This window comes from Canis lupus, chromosome 23 (assembly GCF_048164855.1).
Source record: "Canis lupus baileyi chromosome 23, mCanLup2.hap1, whole genome shotgun sequence".
Lineage (NCBI taxonomy): Eukaryota > Metazoa > Chordata > Mammalia > Carnivora > Canidae > Canis > Canis lupus.
Window position 1 is genome coordinate 24820383 of NC_132860.1, and position 15069 is coordinate 24835451.

Sequence of the window (15069 nt, forward strand, 5' to 3'; positions counted from 1 at the left end):
GTTAGATCTTGTTGTTGGATAGACCCTTTAAGTATGGTACAGTGTCCCTCTTCATCCCTTATTATAGTCTTTGTTTTAAAATCTAACTTGTGTGATATGAAGATTGCTACCCCAGGTTTCTTTTGAGGTCCATTTGCTTGGTAAATTATTCTCTACCCTCTCACTTTCAGTCTGGAGGTATCTTAGGTATAAAATGAGTCTCTTGTAGACAGCATATGGATGAGTCTTGCTTTTTTATTCAATCTGATACCTTGTGTCTTCTGATTGGAGCATTTAGCCTATTTACATTCAGAGTAATTATTGAAAAATATTAATTTAGTGCCATTGTATTACCTTTAAAGTCCTTGTTTCTGTAGATTTTCTTTCTGGTTCATGTTACTCTTGGACCCTCTTCACTTACATGATGCCCCTTAATATCTCTTGCAGGGCTGGCTTGGTGGTTACATATTTTTTCAGTTTCTGTCTGTCCTGGAATCTTATCTCTCCTCCCATCCTGAATGATAGTCTTTCTGGATAAAGTACTCTGGGCTTCATGTTTTTCTCATTTAGTCCCCTGAATATATCCTTCCAGCCTTTTCTGGCCTGACAGTCTCTGTGGATAGGTCTGTCGTCAATCTAATATTTCTACCTCTGTATGTTAGGAATCCCTTGTCTTCAGCTGCTTTCAAGATTTTCTCTTTATCTATGAAATTTGCAAGCTTCACTATTATGTTGGGGTGTGTATCTATTTTTATTTTATTTTTGGGAGTGATCCTCTACCTCTTGGTTATGAATGCCTATTTACTTCCCCAGATTAGGGAATTTTTCAGCTACTATTTGCTCAAATATGGGTTTTATATGTCTTCCTTTTCAGTTTTGGAAGCTTATATCTCTCTAGGAATGCATCCATTTCTTCAGGTAGCCTAACTGGTTAGAGCACCTTCTGGTGCTCTTTCTCTTCATCCTCAGGCACTCCAGTAATTCTGATGTGGCCTCTTTTCATGGCATCACTTCTCTCTCAAAGCTTCTCCTCAAGATTCTCCAATGTTTTAACTTTCTTCCACTTCCTTCCTTTTCATCCACTTGTCTTTTATGTCACTTTCTTCTCCATTTACCCTAGTTATTAGAGCATCCAATTTAGACTGCATATCAGAGCATTTTTAACTTTAGCCTAGGAGATTCTCTAGAGTCTTTTATGCTTTTTTCAAGCCCAGGTAGTAACTTTATAATTGTTATCCTTCATTCCATCTCTAACATTTTACTTAAATCCATGTCAATTAGATCTATGGCAGAGAGCATTACCTCTGGTTCATTCTTTTGTGAATTCCTCCTTTGAGTCATTTTGTCCAGAGAAGAATGGATGAACAAGTGAACAAAATCAAAAATATCAACCATGACCCAAGCAAAATACACACTAGACCAATCCAAACAGGTCAGAAATCAGAAAAGAAAAAGACCAAAAAAAAAAAAAAAAAAAAAAAGAAAGAAAGAAAAGGAAATGGGAGTGGGGAAGGAAGAGAGAATATGAGTGGACAAAACAGGGTGATCCACTTGGTTAAGTGTATTTTGGCCTGTGTGCTAAGATACTAAATTCCAAAATTATAAAGTGTGTGCGTATGTATGTATAATTGAATACAGTGAAAGGAAGTCAAAAATGAAGAACATATCTATAACATGTATTTGTAAATAGTTGATAAAAATAAACTAATTGAAATGGGAAAAAAATTCAAAAACTAGCTGAAATGGGAAAAAAATTTAAACTGAAGGATAAATCCTAAGAAAAAAACCCTCAAGTCCTATATACTATGTTCCTCTAACACTGGAGTTTTGCAGTCCTGTTTGGTCAGTGAACTTGCTGTTCACCTGTACTTCCAGCTGGTCTTTTGTAAGAGGGGCCTGCAGAGCTGATTCTGAGGTGTTTGTGGCCAGGCAGAGTAAGCCCAGGGGACCAGGCTGTGTAAGCTGCTTGCTGTGCGTGGCTTATGTTCCCTAAACACTTTCTGCACCTCTTTAGAGGGTGAAAATAAAAATGGCCACAGGGAGATCTCCAGCCCTGTAGCTAAAACCTCCTGGTGCATGCCAAAGTCTGAAGACTCTTATGGTGCCCAGCCACTCTGATAGTCCTGGGGGAAAGCAGAGAGATGCTGCCTTGTGTACTTTGCAGGGCCCGGGCAGGGAGAGCTTTTGCCCTATTATTCATGCACTCTCTCTGGCCCTCCCAAAGGAAGTGGAGTGTCCCCTTGTTTCTGTTCTTGTACAGGGCCCTGGCACAGAGAGCATTTGCCCTGTCAAGTACTCGCCTGCTTTGCTTCTCCCAGGGGGAAGGCAGAGGGTTGCTGTGTTCCAGCCCTTTGCAGGTACCCAACATAGAAAGTGGTCACCTGATCATGGTTCCAAGTTCAGTTTATAGGGAAAAAAGCTGCAAGTCCTCTCCCTGGCTCTGACTTAAACCAGTTTCCACATTCCATGCTTGAGAACTCCGCTGCCTCAGGCACCCCTGTTCTTTGAGGGATCTGGGGATCTTGAGACCCCACTCTCTATCCTACCTGTGATTCTGCCTTGCTTTGCTACTCAGCACCTTCAGGCAGGGAAGTCTCACTGGAGCACATTTCTAAGGTCCCAATTTTAAGCTCCAGGGCTATATTGCTTTCCAGTAACCAGCTTATGCAGGCGTCTTCCTCTTGCTGCTTGTCTATGCATATGTCCTCTCCATTTCTCTTCTCTTCCTATCCTGCAAAAAGTGGTTACTTTTCTATTTGTAGAATTCAAGCCATTCTACAGGTGAATTCATAGGTGTTCAGGATGATTTTATAGTTATCTAGCTAAGTTAAGGGGACCAGATGAAAGGAGGACCCCTACTCTTCTACCATCTTGCCTCTACCCCCAACTAGAATTTAAATAAAAACTTAAATAACATTTCCATATTTCCCATATATTCTGAAATAATCATTCTCCTTCATTTAAGAATACTATGTAAAAAAAAAGGGAAAAGAAACTTCAAAATTGGTTACAAATTGTTCAAATACAGAAAAATATCTTCTCCGTAGAAATAAAAAAAAAATGAAACAAGGTTTTGCTTTGCTCATCTGTATAATGGGTATTTTAAAAATTACTGAAGGGCAATTTAGCAAATGAGCTCATTTGACACTGGGTTAAACACAAACTGGAAGAATGATTTGGAAAGCTGTTTGGCAACAGGATTCATGAGGCCTGCACCAATGGTCAGTAATCTACCTTTTGGGATCCTATCCTAAGGTTGAACAGAAAAAATATTGATAACTATGTACCACTTGGCATATAAAAACTGAAACTAGTCCACTACTGAGAAGTGAAAGTTAAAGTAACCACAGACTTGGACACACATTGCAGTTTGCTTAAAAATAAGATTTGTAATCATAAACATGAACTTCTAAAAAGCAAAAGGCAAAATTAGTGTAGGTGAAATATACATAGTATATAAAACATATCTAGGCATAGCTTAGATTTTTTTAAAATATAAGTAATAAAGTATCCATATGATTATATCAGCATCTGGTAGTTTTCCACACTTCTCTTGTGAACTCTTTCCCAGTGTCCCTCTTGGAGTCCTTAAAATACCTCAGACTTGAGGGTTGGGTAGTCAGAGACCTGGGGCCAGTCAAGAGCCCCACTCAAGGGAATAGATTGAGTCTATGATCTAGTCCTGGTAGTGGAGTGGGATTAAGAGTTGAAGAGTGCTCCCAAGGGAGGGGTAACTGAAGATTCAGAAGGAAAGGTTCAGGCTTCTTTGTGCAGCCATTAGGAAATAACTGGCTATTTTCAGCCCTGGATAAAGAAGACACAGGACAAAATTGTAAAAAGATCAGGGCTATGGCCTCCCTCCCCTTGACTCTAAATTTGTCGAAGCATCCAAATAAGAGGTGACCACTGTATAGAACACAGCCTAGAGCTCTGTGAACAGCACTCTCAGTGGGTAAGTACATTCCAGAGAAGGGAGTCAGTCATTGGGAGAAAACTCCAAGTTCTAGAAACATTTGTTTTCTGGTTCAACCAGAGCTTCGCTTTTCCTGGGTCTAGTCAAAAGTAGAATAAATAAAGCATAATTTGGCCTAAGTTATGAAGAAAAAGAAGAAACCCCAGGGCAAGAATCTCATTGCATAATACTGTCCATCAGAACATAAGACGAAAAATTGACTATTTTAGCCTTGTCAGGCCTACAGTCTCTTGCTGCACAGTCAGACAACCTTCTGAGTTGATCCTTATACCATCAGCAGGTCTCCTCAACTGTGACTATTCCCATGTTAAAGCTACTTATCTTAGGATATGGATTCACCAAGGTCCTATGGAAATAATGCTGTGTCTGTGCTCTCTGGAAGAGGGCAAAGAACAGAGGGGAGGAGTAGGTAAGGAGGGAATACAGGCTTCCTAACACTTGAGCTTCTTCATGCACACATTTATAAACAGTTTATTTACTATATGAAGCAACTCGAAGGTAGCTATTACTTCCTTCATTTCAGACTAGGAAACAGAGGCAGAGAGTACATATTCCCTAAATCAGCCAGAAACAGCAGAGTTAGTATTTGAACCTAAGCTTATCTTGCTGTTAATCTATGTTAATTTTACCATAACAAAACCTTTTGGAGTCTCAGACCCACCAGGATGCTTCTTATAGGACTTGCAAAATGTTTCTCTGGAATACTCTAGGTAAAGTGACACAATTCCAGAGCTAAACCTAGTTCAAACCATGGCTTAAGACACCAGTTATTGGGATCCCTGCATGGCTCAGTGGTTGAGCATCTGCCTTTGGCTCAGGGCGTGATCCCAGAGTCCCGGGACTGAGTCCCTCATTGAGCTCCCTGCATGGAGCCTGCTTTTCCTTCTGCCTATGTCTCTGCCTCTCTCTCGGTGTCTCTCATGAATAAATAAATAAAATCTTGAAAAAATATATGCCAGTTATCAACTTGGTGGATTTTTTTTTGTAAATATATTCATATTCTGTTTGTCCCAACTCAAAATTTGGTTACAGTTTCATTGGATAAACTGGGTCTCGCACAAATCAAAGATAGAAATCTGGGTTTAAGTCTATCAAATGAACATTAATTCCTTCTGTGATAATTAGCTTACCCTACATTGAGTAATCAGGCCTCTTTCTGCTTTGGATTGGTGGTCTATCACAATATTTTTAGAGAACACTTCAGACATTCTCTTCAGTGTGAGATAAAATTGTATATTGATTTGTGTTCCCCTTATATCCTTGTCCCATCTTTGTAATTCCTAGACTTTTGGGAGTACTTCAATGATGTCCCATGTAAGACAAATAGGAAACTATGCCAATTTGCAGAATCTAAAAGTTCTGATCTGCTTCCCATAGTGAAGAGTAAGAATTCAGGGGGAGAAAGTTGCTGCCCTGTGCCAAGAACCTCATAGCTATTTCATTTGTTCTTTATAATTATCCTTTGCAGTTGATATTCTCTCCATATTTTATATGGAAAAAAGCCTGACACATAAAGAGATTAGGCTACTTGCCCAGATACAGAGTAAGATAAAAGTTTGGAATGGGAAATTTGGTTTATTAGACAGCAAAGCTCATGTTCTGAGCTGCCTTTGGATCTACACAATAGATCCAGGAAAGCTCATTTTTGAGTTGAGGAAATAACTTCACATGTGATCACTTACTAGCATATTAAAGTACTTGATTCACATAATTGCTGAAGTTGGTGAGGTTAATGTAACAAGAACACCTGTGGAAAACTTTAAAGTTCACAAAACTTTTTTAAAAATTTTTTTAGCACCCAATCAATGGCTGCTGACCAAGAAGTAAGCAAACTTATAAAAACTTGTATGGGAGCTAGTGTTAGGAATCCCTGAGGTTACATAAGTCCATTTCTTATACTTTTTGTCACAGAAATGTAATTGCTGTTTATATTTTGTACAAGAGTATTTGAAATGTTCTTGGGCTCATTTGAGACAATTAGGAATTTCACGACTACTCAACCACTCTGGTATAGACTGGAGCTCCCAAAAAAGGCTTTGTAGAAGGGAGATGGTCTGTGATGGCCTTGAAGAATGGGGGAAATTTGCCCCAGTAAAAAACAAAAAAATGATGAAACATCTCAGCAAAAATGTGGCTGTATGAAGAAAGTCACCATTGTGAGGACAGGGAGTCTGAGACTATTGCTGAGAATCTGATGGGAAACAGCAGGATGGCAACCCTAAGACAGGACAAGACTCAAATTAAACTTGGTACTCTTAGGTTCTGAACCCTGGGGATGTGAAACAACAGGAGCCACTCTTGAATTCTTAGTGAGAGATGCCTGAAGGGCAGAAAAAAAAGTAGACTTTTACAAGTAATGGCCAGTGATTTAGTGCTTATCTGTCTCTTTAGAGACCAAGAGGGATGTGGTCAGAAAGAAGAATCCTATCAACTGTTTTCTTTCAATCCATTCTTCTTAATTATCACCAGGTAATGGGCAAAACTTAGAGTGAGAAATACTTATAGAAAGATGCATTTTTTCTTTTACCTATCTTATAGATACCCAGATACTCAGTAAGCTTAATAGTCTCTGTCCTAAGAGTAAACCTTTAAGGAACTTTGTCTCTTTATCTTTTAACCATGAAATCTGGGAAACCTTAAATGAAAGATTCTTTTCTTTGAGAAATAAGATCCTATACCAAATCTCTTTGAAGAAGCCAGTTAGATTTGGCAATCTGACTAATCCAGAGAAAAAGAAATTGTACCTCACGGATATATTTTCCTTGGTAAATAGTCACTCTGTCTTTGGGCTTTAATAGTTTTAAGACTACTTTTAAAGTCCTTGTCCACTTTAAAAGCCAGAATATACATAAATACAGAAAGAAAATTAAAAAGGGGTTTTTACAACTATGACACATACCTGTATTTTAATGAAATTCTATCATAGTTTAATCTGCCCCCTGCTATCCCCTCATTTACTGTAGCATGATGTATACATTTTCCCAGGTAAATACATAGATCTAAAAATATTATAAACATAATTCTAACTCATTGGATGTCCTACAACTTAAACAATGCTTTATTTTGAACACACATAACTTCCAATTTTTCATTATAAAATCAATTTTAGGGACACCTGGGTAGCTAAGTTAGTTAAGCATCTGACTCTTGATTTCTGCTCAGGTTATGATCTCAGGGTCATGACCTCAAGCCCTGAGTCAGGCTCCATGGTGAGCAGGCAGTCTGCTGGAGATGTCTCTCCCTCTACCTCACCCCTGTCTCCCCACTCTTGCATACTCTCTCTCAAATCTTTTTAAAAAAAATAAAATCAGTAATTGCAAATAGGAAATCAGTATTATTGATGTTATTAATGTTGCTATTTATACAAAGTACATATACATTGAGCTAAACACACTACATGGGTTTACATTTAATCATTGCACATAGAACTTTTCTGTAGTTTCCATTTCCTTTAAGAAGTGTTTCCCAAAGCAAAAATACTGAAAAGTGATAAAGAAGTTGGAGACCTCTAGGGTGGAGTAGGGTATTTTAGCATTAGAAGTCATGAGCATGCCTGTTTCTACATGTAGCAATGAGTGTTTTCATGCATAGTTTAATAAAATCTGTAATATGTCAAGCAGACTTTGAGACTTCTTTATTATAGGTTCCACCAGTTGCACAGGATGAAAATAAGAATCTAGTAGTCTACAGTTTCCAGAAACAATACCTCTCATAAGAGCAAAAATCCAAGAGCTCCTATCTCCTGGATACTCCACTGCCTGAAACATGTTCATGTCTAATAATGCCTGTTTGGTGCCTAGTTCTTTCTGGCTTACTGGTATTCCAGGGCTGCAATCCCTGCACATCTGGCTCTCCATCCCCTTCAGCTCTATGTACCTGATGGCTATAGTGGGGAATGTGACTATCCTGGCAGTGATAACGGTGGAACGCAGCCTGCACCAACCCATGTACTTCTTCCTGTGCATGTTGGCTGTCATTGACTTGGTCCTTTCAACGTCTACCATGCCCAAACTACTAGCCATCTTCTGGTTTGGTGCCCACAACATTGACCTGGATGCCTGCTTGGCTCAGATGTTCTTCATCCACTGCTTTGCCACTGTTGAGTCAGGAATCTTCCTTGCCATGGCTTTTGATCGCTATGTGGCCATATGTGACCCATTACGCCACACCTTGGTGCTCACTCATGCAGCAGTGGGTCGTTTGGGCTTGGCTGCCCTCTTCCGTGGAGTACTCTACATTGGGCCTCTGCCTCTGATGATTCGCCTGAGGCTGCCTCATTACCGGACCCAAATCATTGCCCATTCCTATTGTGAGCACATGGCCATAGTTACCTTAGCATGTGGTGACACAACAGTCAACAACTTGTATGGAATGGGAATTGGCTTCCTGGTATTGATCCTAGATTCATTAGCTATCACTGCCTCATATGTGATGATTTTCAGGGCTGTAATGGGGTTGGCCACCCCAGAGGCCAGGCTTAAAACTCTAGGGACATGTAGTTCTCACATTTGTGCCATTCTTGTCTTCTATATCCCCATTGCTGTTTCTTCTCTCACTCACCGCTTTGGCCATCATGTGCCTCCTCATATCCATATCCTTTTGGCCAACTTTTACCTCCTCATTCCACCCATTCTCAACCCAGTTGTCTATGCTGTCCGTACCAAACAGATTCGAGAGAGACTTCTCTACATTCTTAAGGCAGGGTCTCAACCCAAGTGACTGTTCTGCATCTGTGGGGCATACAGATAGTGATGGTAGAAAAACACTGGAGAAGCCTATGCAGTGACACTCATGCAACTAGGTCTTTCTTACCTGAGGTATGGCGATAAAGGTCTAAGAAGAATGCTAGATTATATTCCACTTCACTGTGGATTTTCTCAAAGTAGAGAGCAGAATTTCTGAATGGGGAAATCGATATGAGTTTTTATACAGTATCCCTTTTTCATATTTGACACAAAATTAATGCAAGACCAGAGAAGACCACAGAAATAGGATTGATATTATTTTAATATCATTTAAATTCAATTTGCCAACATATAACATCCAGTCCTCCTCTCATCATGTGCCTTTGGCAGTGCCTGTCACCCAGTTACCACACCCCCCATCTACCTCCTCTCCTGCAACCCTTTGTTTCCCAGAGTTAGGAGTGTCTCACAATTTGTCTTCCTCTCTAACTTCCCCACTCAGATTCCCTCCTTTCCCTTATAGTCCCTTTTACCATTTCTTATGTTCCACATGTGAGTGAAACCATATGATAATTGTCTTTCTGCAACTGACTTATTTCAATCAGCATAATACCCTCCAGTTCCATCCATGTTGATGTACATGGTAAGTATTCATCCTTTCTGATGGCTGAATAATATTCCATTATATATATATATAATAAAATATATAATATGTATATGCCACATCTTTTTTATGCCACATCTTTATCCATTCATCTTTCTTTGATTTTTTTATTTTTTTAAGATTTTATTTATTTACTCATAGAGACAGAGAGAGAGAGAGACAGAGAGACACAGACAGAGGGAGAAGCAGGCTCCATGCAGAGAGCCCGACGTGGGACTCGATCCTGGAACTCCAGGATCACACCCTGGGCTGCAGGCGGCACTAAACCACTGAGCCACCAGGGCTGCCCCTTTCTTTGATATTTTTGATAAAAGATTTCTAGATTCTCTATGGATAATGTTTTGCACAATTTGTAAAAGACAATTATACTCTAACACCTTCTTAAAGAAAATTTACAAATTGTTAGCAAAGATTTGGCAAAATTCAACTGCATTGGCAAGCTTTCCAAAGTTTTTGGCTTGCCCCAGGATAGACTTTCATTGAGGATGAAGGCAACATGAATGTGAGAAATCTTTATCTAATAGGACTTGGATTGGAACCTTCCTGCCCATAGGAGTTAAAGTTCTTTTTTTTTATATATAAAATTATTTTTTATTGGTGTTCAATTTGCCAACATATAGAATAACACCCAGTGCTCATCCCATCAAGTGCCCCCCTCAGTGCCCGTCACCCAGTCATCCCCACCTCCCACCCACCTCCCCTTCCACCACCCCTAGTTCGTTTCCCAGAGTTAGGAGTCTCATCTCTCATTCACGCAAGTATCATTGTTCTTTTTAAATTTTTTTGTGTATTTTTTTTTTGGAGTTCGCTTTGCCAACATGTAACACCCAGTGCTCATCCCGTTAAGTGCCCCCCTCAGTGCCCATCACCCAGTCACCCATCCCTCTGGCCACTTCCCCTTCCACCACCCCTTGTTCGTTTCTCAGAGTTAGGAGTCTCTCATGTTCTGTCACCCTCTATGATATTTCCCACTCATTTTCTCTCCTTTCCCCTTTATTCTCTTTTGCTATTTTTTATACTCCCCGTATTATTGAAACCATATAATGTTTGTCCTTCTCAGATTGACTTATTTCACTCAGCATAATATCCTCCAGTTCTAACCACATTGAAGCAAATGGTAGGTATTTGTTGTTTCTAATGCCATTACTAATGGCTTCCTCTAATGGCTGTATTCCATTCTATACATAGACCACATCTGCTTTATCCATTCATCTTTCAATAGACAACAAGGCTCCTTCCACAGTTTGGCTACTGTCGACATTGCTACCATAAACACTGGGGTGCAGGTGTCCTGCCATTTCACTGCATCTGTATCTTTGTGATAAATCCCCAGTAGTGCAATTGCTGGCTCATAGGGTAGCTATTTTTAACTCTTTGAGGAACCTCCACACGGTTTTCCAGAGTGGCTGCACCAGTTCACATTCCCACCAACAGTGCAAGGGGGTTCCCCTTTCTCCACATCCTCTCCAATATTTGTGGTTTCCTGTCTTGTTAATTTTCCCCATTCTCACTGGTGTGAGGTGGTATCTCATTGTGGTTTTGATTTGTGTTTCCCTGATGGCCAGTGATGCGGAGCATTTCCTCATGTGCTTGTTGGCCATGTCTATGTCTTCCTCTGTGAGATTTCTGATCATGTCTTTTGCCCATTTCATGATTGGATTATTTCTTTGCTGTTGAGTTTAATAAGTTCTTTATAGATCTTGGATACTAGCCCTTTCTCTGATAGGTCATTTGCAAATATCTTCTCCCATTCTGCAGATATTTTCATTTTGTTGACTGTTTCTTTTGCTGTGCAGCAGCTTTTTATCTTAAGTGCAAATAGTTCTTTTTTGCTTTTGTTTCTCTTGCCTTCATGGATGTATCTTGCAAGAAGTTGCTGTGGCCAAATTCAAAAAGGGTGTTGCCTGTGTTCTCTAGGATTTTGATGGATTCTTGTCTCCCATTTAGATCTTTCATCCATTTTGAGTTTATTTTTGTGTATGGTGTAAGAGAATGGTCTACTTTCAGTCTTCTGCACGTGGATGTCCAATTTTACCAGCACTATTTACTGAAGAGACTGCCTTTTTTCCAGTGGATAGTCTTTCCTGTTTTGTCAAATATTAGTTGACCAAAGAGTTGAGGGCCCATTTCTGGATTCTCTATTCTGTTCCATTGATCTATGTGTCTGTTTTTGTGCCAGTATCACACTGTCCTGATGATCACAGCTTTGTAGCACAACCTGAAATCCAGCATTATGATGCCCTGGCTCTGGTTTTCTTTTTCAGTATTTCCCTGGCTATTCAAGGTCTTTTCTGATTCCACACAAATCTTAAGATGATTTGTTCCAAGGCTCTGAAGAAAGTCCATGGTATTTTGATAGGGATTGCATTGAATGTGAAAGTTTCCCTGGGTAGTATAGACATTTTCACAATATTGATTCTTCCAATCCATGAGCATGGAATATTTTTCCATCTCTTTGTGTTTTCCTCAATTTCTCTCAGAAGTGTTCTGTAGTTTTTAGGGTATAGATCCTTCACCTCTTTGGTTAGGTTTATTCATAGGTATCTTATGCTTTTGGGTACAATTGCAAGTGGGATTGACTCCTTAATTTCTCTTTCTTCAGTCTCATTGTTAGTGTATAGAAATGTCACTGATTTCTGGGCATTGATTTTGTATCCTGCCACACTGCCGAATTGCTGTATGAGTTCTAGCAATCTTGGGGTGGAGTCTTTTGGGTTTTCTATGAACAGTATCATGTCATCTGCAAAGAGGGAGAGTTTGACTTCTTCCTTGCCGATTCGAGTGCCTTTTATTTCTTGTTGTCTGATTGCTGAGGCTAGGACTTCTAGTACTATGATGAATAGCAGTGGTGAGAGTAGACATCCCTGTCTTGTTCCTGATCTTAGGAGAAAGGCTCTCAGTTTTTCCCCATTGAAAATGATATTTGCTGTGGGCTTTTTGTAAATGGAATCCAATCATAAAATGGACAAAAGACATGAATAGAAATTTCACCAAAAAGACCTACACGGGGGGATCCCTGGGTGGCGCAGCGGTTTGGCGCCTGCCTTTGGCCCAGGGCGCGATCCTGGAGATCCGGGATCGAATCCCACGTCGGGCTCCCGGTGCATGGAGCCTGCTTCTCTCTCTGCCTCTCTCTCTCGCGCTCTCTCTCTGTGGCTATCATAAATGAATAAAAAAAAAAAAAAAAAAAACCTACACGGGATGCCTGGGTGGCTCAGCAGTTGAGCACCGGCCTTTCAGCCCAGGGCATGATCCTGGAGACCCGGGATTGAGTCCCACATCAGGCTCCCTGCAGGGAGTTCTATGTGGATAGAACTGGAGGGTATTATGTTGAGCGAAATAAGTCAATCAGAGAAGGACAAACATATGGTTTCACTCATATAGGGAATATTAAGAAATAGTGAAAGGGGATAAAGGGGAAAGGAGAGAAAATGAGTGGGAAAAATCAGAGCGTGACAAAACATGAAAGACATCTAACTCTGGGAAACGAACAAAGAATAGTGGAAGGGGCGGTGGGCAGGGGGACAGGGTGACTGGGTGACGGGAAGTGAGGGTGGGCACTTAATGGGATGAGCACTGGGTGTTATACTATATGTTGGCAAATCGAACTCCAATTTAAAAATATACAAAAAAATAAATAAAAATAAATTTTTAAAATAGAAGTGACTCTGCAAAATACCTAGAAATAAAAGTCTAAGATCTAGAGGTCTGTATTCCTGGAAATCTTCCCTAACACAAACCTCCTTCTTGTGGGAATAATATGGTTTACCCTTTTTGTCAGAATTGAGGGAAATTGGCTGCCATCTTGGGCCGCTGCCCCCCACCCCCCCACCGGTCTCTGGCTGCCCAAGGTAGGTGGTAGGTGGGCCGGGCTGCGCCCCCTCCAGCAGTCTGCTGCGGACCCACAATGCCGCAGTACCAGACCTGGGAGGAGTTCAGCTGCTCCGCCAAGAAACTCTACCTTGCCGATCCTATGAAGGCACGTGTGGTTCTCAAATATAGGCCTTCTGAATGGAAGTTTCTGTATTAAAGTAACAGATGATTTAGTTTGTTTGGTGTATAGAACAGACCAAGCCCAAGATGTAAAGAAGATTGAGAAATTCCACAGTCAACTAATGCGAAGCATGGTAGCCAAGGAATCCTTATTAAACTCAACAGCAAAGAAACAATTCAATCATGAAATGGGCAAAAGACATGAACAGAAATCTCACAGAGGAAGACATAGACATGGCCAACGTGCACATGAGAAAATGCTCTGCATCACTTGCCATCAGGGAAATACAAATCAAAACCACAATGAGCTACTACCTCACACCAGTGAGAATGGGGAAAATTAACAAGGCAGGAAACAACAAATGTTGGAGAGGATGTGGAGAAAAGGGAACCCTCCTGCACTGTTGGTGGGAATGTGAACTGGTGCAGCCACTCTGGAAAACTGTGTGGAGGTTCCTCAAAGAGTTAAAAATAGACCTTCCCTACGACCCAGCAATTGCACTGCTGGGGATTTACTCCAAAGATACAGATGCAATGAAACGCCGGGACACCTGCACCCCGATGTTTCTAGCAGCAATGTCCACAATAGCCAAATTGTGGAAGGAGCCTCGGTGTCCATCGAAAGATGAATGGATAAAGAAGATGTGGTTTATGTATACAATGGAATATTCCTCAGCCATTAGAAATAACAAATACCCACCATTTGCTTCAACGTGGATGGAACTGGAGGGTATTATGCTGAGTGAAAGAAGTCAATCGGAGGACAAACATTATATGGTCTCATTCATTTGGGGAATATAAATAATAGTGAAAGGGAATAGAAGGGAAGGGAGAAGAAATGGGTAGGAAATATCAGAAAGGGAGACAGAACATAAAGACTCCTAACTCTGGGAAATGGACTAGGGGTGGTGGAAGGGGAGGAGGGCGGGGGGTGGGGGTGACTGGGTGACGGGCACTGAGTGGGGCACTTGATAGGTTGAGCAACATACAATTCTGTATGTTGGCAAATTGAACTCGAATAAAAATAAATTTATTATTAAAAAAAAAAAAAAAAAAAGAACAGACCAAGCCCAAAATGTAAAGAAGATTGAGAAATTCCACAGTCAACTAATGTGACTCCTGGTAGCCAAGGAACCCCGCAGTGTTGCCATGGAAACGGACTGTTGGTTTGAAATGAAGATCCTTCATGTTCTTAGGAAGTAAATACCTTTTGAATCAGAAAAAGTGTTGGGAAAGAAAATACTTTATGTAACTAAGTGGGCCCTTTAGAAGAGGGGAGATCATTTTTTGTACTTTGTTTTTTAATGTTTACTTCAGAGAGCTAGGAACGTAAATGCTTTCAGGTAGAAAGCCTTTATTTTTGGGAACTGAACAAGAAATGATGCATCTGTGTTGGGAAACCTTTTGCAGGTTGATGCGGAGCAAAATACATAGTAATTCTTTGGTAAGTTTGTACGAGTAATTTGAAAATGAGATATCAGTAAAAGGCAGTTCTTCCTTAAATTTAGTTAATCTGTCTTTAAAAGAAAATTAAATGTAACCATTTTGCTGGATTGATAAATTTCTTTTGGAGCATAAAATTTGTGCTATTGATGACCAACAAACATAAAATATGGTAATTGGAATTACCTGTGCACAGCAGTGTACCTGACAATGTATAATATAGTACTGTAGTCTCAGTTCTATCTAAAAGTAATCATGGAAATGAGTATGCTTTACTTTACCTAAAACTTTTTCCAAACTTAAACTGTATTTTTGAATGTAAGGGATTTATA

General features: G+C 40.2%; 1 protein-coding gene across 1 annotated transcript; it reads left to right on the top strand.

Moving 5' to 3' along the window:
* The first annotated feature begins 7717 nt into the window (after positions 1 to 7717).
* Positions 7718 to 8671, top strand: LOC140615559 (olfactory receptor 52M1-like). Its single transcript, XM_072795420.1, has one exon. The coding sequence runs from the start codon at positions 7718 to 7720 to the stop codon at positions 8669 to 8671; it is 954 nt and encodes a 317-aa protein (XP_072651521.1).
* The last annotated feature ends 6398 nt before the right edge of the window (positions 8672 to 15069 follow it).

What these genes read in the sequence shown, in the direction of transcription:
- LOC140615559 (XM_072795420.1), top strand. Translation starts at nt 7,718, where the DNA reads ATGTTCATGTCTAATAATGCCTGTTTGGTGCCTAGTTCTTTCTGGCTT.